At 41.9% G+C, this 4736-nt stretch overlaps 1 protein-coding gene across 1 annotated transcript; it reads right to left on the reverse strand.

The window, feature by feature from the left end:
- Window positions 1-76: 76 nt before the first annotated feature.
- LOC145395458 (protein cornichon homolog 4-like) lies at window positions 77-4527 on the reverse strand. The gene is made up of 5 exons (XM_080269061.1): window positions 4414-4527; window positions 3209-3277; window positions 2780-2892; window positions 1079-1219; window positions 77-173 (listed from the first exon to the last, which is right to left on the reverse strand). Exons 1-5 carry the CDS (start codon window positions 4525-4527, stop codon window positions 104-106), a joined length of 507 nt encoding a protein of 168 aa, XP_080125187.1. The 3' UTR covers window positions 77-103.
- Window positions 4528-4736: the final 209 nt, after the last annotated feature.

Below are 4736 nucleotides of genomic sequence, written 5' to 3' on the forward strand. Positions count from 1 at the left end.
AATGGTTTCCTGGCTATACAACACAAATTAACACACAGGTTGGTTATATGGTTACCACCCAGCGTTGAAATGGCTTCCTGGCTTTCCTGGTTGTAGTGAAGATCTATAAGCCAGTGTCATCGGCATAGTCAGGCTTGGGGATGGGGTTGGAGCGGAGGAGGTGTGTGAGAAGACTGTGGAGGGGAGGAGGAGGGGAGTTAAATATGTAAACACAGATTAATATTATCATTATGCTATGCTGTCTTATTTCTCCTGCATCATTATTGTGGTTATCATCATTATCATTATCATCATTATTGTTGTCACACACTCCATACACTCCAGTCCCATCCTACCTCTCAACTCTTCCATCGTAAACCCAGCCCCCACAGGCCTCACACTCAGGGACGCACTGCACATCCACCTAATCATTGTCATTTCTGTACGTTTGAGCCTGTGAATATCCTCTTCCTTTACTGCCCAGGTCTCACTACCATACAGCATTACACTCCTAACACATGCTGCATACAAAGATCCCTTAGCATGGAGGGAGAGCCCTCTCAATGTCAGGAGAGGCAACAGCTCCCTGAACTTCTTCCAACCACTCCTCACTCTAGCCACAGAGCTGCTCCAGCCCCACCTCCAGCACATAACATGTCTCCCAAATAACAAAACTCTTCCACACACTCAAGAGACTCACCAGCAAGTTCAATCCTTTCACGCCTGACAATCTCCACCTGCTCTCCCCGACACACCACACACATGAAATCAGCATTATCTTGCAGTCTACCTCTAATACCACTACATCTCTTATGCACCCACTTATCACAAACACTGCATTATCTTGCAGTCTACCTCTAATACCACTACATCTCTTATGCACCCACTTATCACAAACACTGCATTATCTTGCAGTCTACCTCTAATACCACTACATCTCTTATGCACCCACTTATCACAAACACTGCATTATCTTGCAGTCTACCTCTAATACCACTACATCTCTTATGCACCCACTTATCACAAACACTGCATTATCTTGCAGTCTACCTCTAATACCACTACATCTCTTATCTATCCACTTATCACTGACACTCACCAGTACAGATAGATAAAGAAGAAGATAAGGTAATAGGCCAAGCCAATGACGGCATCCCTCATGTGGGCCTTCAGCTGCCCTAGCCGATGGATTTCCGTTGGATCGTAAACACCAAAGTTACCGGCAGGAACCTTGACATATCTGTGGAACAAGAATGGCAAAATTATTATTATTATTATTATTATTATTATCATTGTGTGGTAGGTGAGGGCGCTCACCATTCGTTCACTCAATGTAGTGCTGCTCTTGGGTGTCTGCCCTTTCCTCTCCTCCATCCTTCTTTCCTTCCATCCTCTTCTGTTTTTCTTTCTTTCATTCTTTCCTCTTCCTTCTGCCTGTGGGTGACTTTACACTCCCTCTTCTGTCTTTCTTTCCTTCATTCTTTCCTCTTCCTTCTGCCTACGGGTGACTTTACACTCCCTCTTCTGTCTTTCTTTCCTTCATTCTTTCCTCTTCCTTCTGCCTGTGGGTGACTTTACACTCCCTCTTCTGTCTTTCTTTCCTTCATTCTTTCCTCCTCCTTCTGCCTGTGGGTGACTCTACACTAAGTGACAAGCCAAATGGTTGCCTGTACACCAGGAAACCATTTACTACGCTGGGTGGTAACCATATAACCAAATTATGGCGCCTGGTGGTTTAGTGGGTAATTACGGCGCTCCAATCGGATTGAGCCGGTGAAGGTTTATATCCAAGGGATGGTTGGGGTTTATTGCTCATGTAATGCCACTCAGGGATGAGTGAGGCTGGTCACTCTCATCTTAAATGTCAGGACCAACTTGCCTAGCCCTGGGCTCCTACGCTCCTCATGGGGCAACACAGGATGAGGTGATGAATGGATGAATTAATATTATTATTTTTCTCATCATCACTATCTTCATTCTCATCACTATCATCACTGTTGTCATCTTCATCATCTTCACTATTATCACAATCATTATCATCAGTATCATTGCCATCACCTTCATTAATATCACCATCATCATCATTATTATTGTCATTACCGTAATCATCATCATCAAGCTCCCAAAATCTTCATAATCATCATCAAGTTCCCCACCAGAACCTTAATATGTGGCGAAATAAATAAATACATAAATAAATTAGTTACTAGTCATGAAGAAGTGCTATGAAAAGAATGTAGAGCTGCAGCATTGCCTTTTTCTGCCACTGAACTATGTGAAATAAGCCCTCTCTCTCTCTCCCTCTCTCTCTCTCCCTCTCCCTCTCTCTCTCTCTCTCCCTCTCTCTGCAAGAAAGAAGCCCACAAACTCTTCCCTCCAAGAAAAAGATATAAAACGAAATAAGAGAGAATGGAGAGCAAGACTATCAAAAAGAGTGTATGTGAGTGAGGTGGAGGGAGGGGGAGACCAAGGATGAGATGGAGGGATGCAGTGGAGAGGTATATGAGAGAGGGGGGGGGTGCCGGAGGGAGGGCAGTGAAATGGCGGGGGACAGGGCGACATGGAGGCGATTTTTGTGGCCACCCGTTATGGGATTAAGGCGTCTGGCAATAAATAGATAGATGGATAGATGCAGCAAAAGGATGAAAGGATGAAAATTGTTCCCTCAAAGAAAAAGATAACAACAGACAGCCAAAATCAAGATAACTTTAAGATGTCTGCTACTGAATTACAAGACATATGCTGCAAAAGGAAGAAAATCTGGGCCAAGTTAGGATGAACATACTACCCTGCTACTCACTCTCGGATGAGGAATGCAGCGAGGGGGATGGAGGCCAGGAAGAGGTAGTAGTGGCCCGTTAACAGGAACACCAACGACAGCAGTAAGTGAGCCACCAATTTCGGAATGACCCACTGAAAAGACAAACAGACGAACCTCAAATTAACGCACCGAAAAAAAAAAAACAGTATAACCTCGATTTTGTGTACCCCTATAGACCGAATATTTGATTTAACGGACACTACGAAGACACTGGAAATCCATCGGCCAATACACATAATGTCCATCAAGTGAGGTGAAGTGGGGAGCAGTACGCGTGTTTCTTGAAGAGGTGCTACGACAAGGATGTGAAATTAAGCACACAAAGCACAATATCACAGTACAATCATGTAAACCAAGTACATTATTACAGTACAATTAGTTACACAAGGCACATCGCCATCCACTCACCAGATTAAGTCGGTCGCAACATTGCTGGGCATTTAAGTAGTCACACTCCAAATCTGACAGTGTAATTACCTATGACTGTTCAGGAAAAATAGTTAAATATGACTTACAGTAATTATTTCCTCTATCTATCTATCTATCTACCTGTTACTGTACACTTTCTTTCATTGCATCTAATGACTTAAACTAATCTAATCAAATTTAATCTCATTTAATCTAACAAATTAACCTCATTTAATCTAACTTAACATCATTTAATCTAACTTTAACCTAATTCAATCTTAGTCTAATTTAATCTAACTTAATCTAACCTAACTTAATCTCACTTAAACTATCTATCTATCTATTGCCAGATGCCTCAATCCTGTTTGGGGTGGCCACAAACAAATCACCTCCAAGTCGTCCTGTCCCCCGCCATTTCACTGCCCTGCTCCCAGCTCACACCCCCCTCTCCCATATACCTCTCCACCCCATCCCTCCATCTCATCATTTAATCTAATTTAACCTAATTAATCTAACCTATCCTAATTTAATTTAACTTAACCTAATCTAACCTAATGTACTCGTCTGGAAATAAATTCAATAAATGAGGTTACAAGCTGAACCCCCACTCCTTATCTACATGATACTAAAAAGTGCATTTGCTACGGATGTATATAGAAGAAAAAAATGGGAGAAATGGAGTTCCCCCGAGCTAAGCCCTGTAATGGACTATATAGCCCCGCTAGGGTTACAGGAGCGAGCTACCACTCCCAGCACGGCAGCCCGGGCGAGGCTCGAACTCGCAATCCCCCGATTACGAGTCCAGCGCGCTACCACTGTGCTACCGCGCCCCCCTGTATATAGAAGAAAAAATTGATTAGAACTGTATAAACTAAATGACAAACATATAAATTTCAATCTGTCTTAGTTGGATGTATTTCAGAAAAGCTATACTGATGATGATGGGAAAATATAAGCGAAAAAAAATTGCGATAGAAAAGCCAATTTCATGTTTAACTGTTTCAATATTTTTCTTTATTAATACACTTCCCCTAGGCAGCAACTAATTACGTTTCTAATTTTCCAAAAGAATAAATTTTTCCTAACCATAAACCATCATTTTCCCCCCATTACATATTGAAGTCATTGAACCTTAGCAAAGAAAGGATGCCTGACACTGGAAGAAAGGGATTCGATTATTATTTTCAATTTATTTAAAAGGATACATAATACACTAATAAAAATAGCAGGGCTCCAGTGTCAAACAGGGAAAATACGAAGACTGCAGACTCCAGGGAGACAGAGGAGCCCCCCTGATCAACCAGCGGCTCCTCCTCCATGGCTTGTTGTGGTACTTATATTCCAAAAGGTTGTCTGCAATTACCTGTCATGGCATTATCCTTTTATTAATTTAAAATATCCATTGCCATACACCATGAAAAGAATAGACATTGCTGATATGTTCCTTCAGATATAATTTCAAAGCTACAGGAACAATTTAGGAAGGGAAACCAATCCAGTAGTATCATATTTCGAAGCCAAACAAACC

The sequence above is a fragment of the Coenobita brevimanus genome, chromosome 31, assembly GCF_032717465.1.
Source record: "Coenobita brevimanus isolate Jiangsu-jjx chromosome 31, ASM3271746v2, whole genome shotgun sequence".
Taxonomy (NCBI): Eukaryota; Metazoa; Arthropoda; class Malacostraca; order Decapoda; family Coenobitidae; genus Coenobita; species Coenobita brevimanus.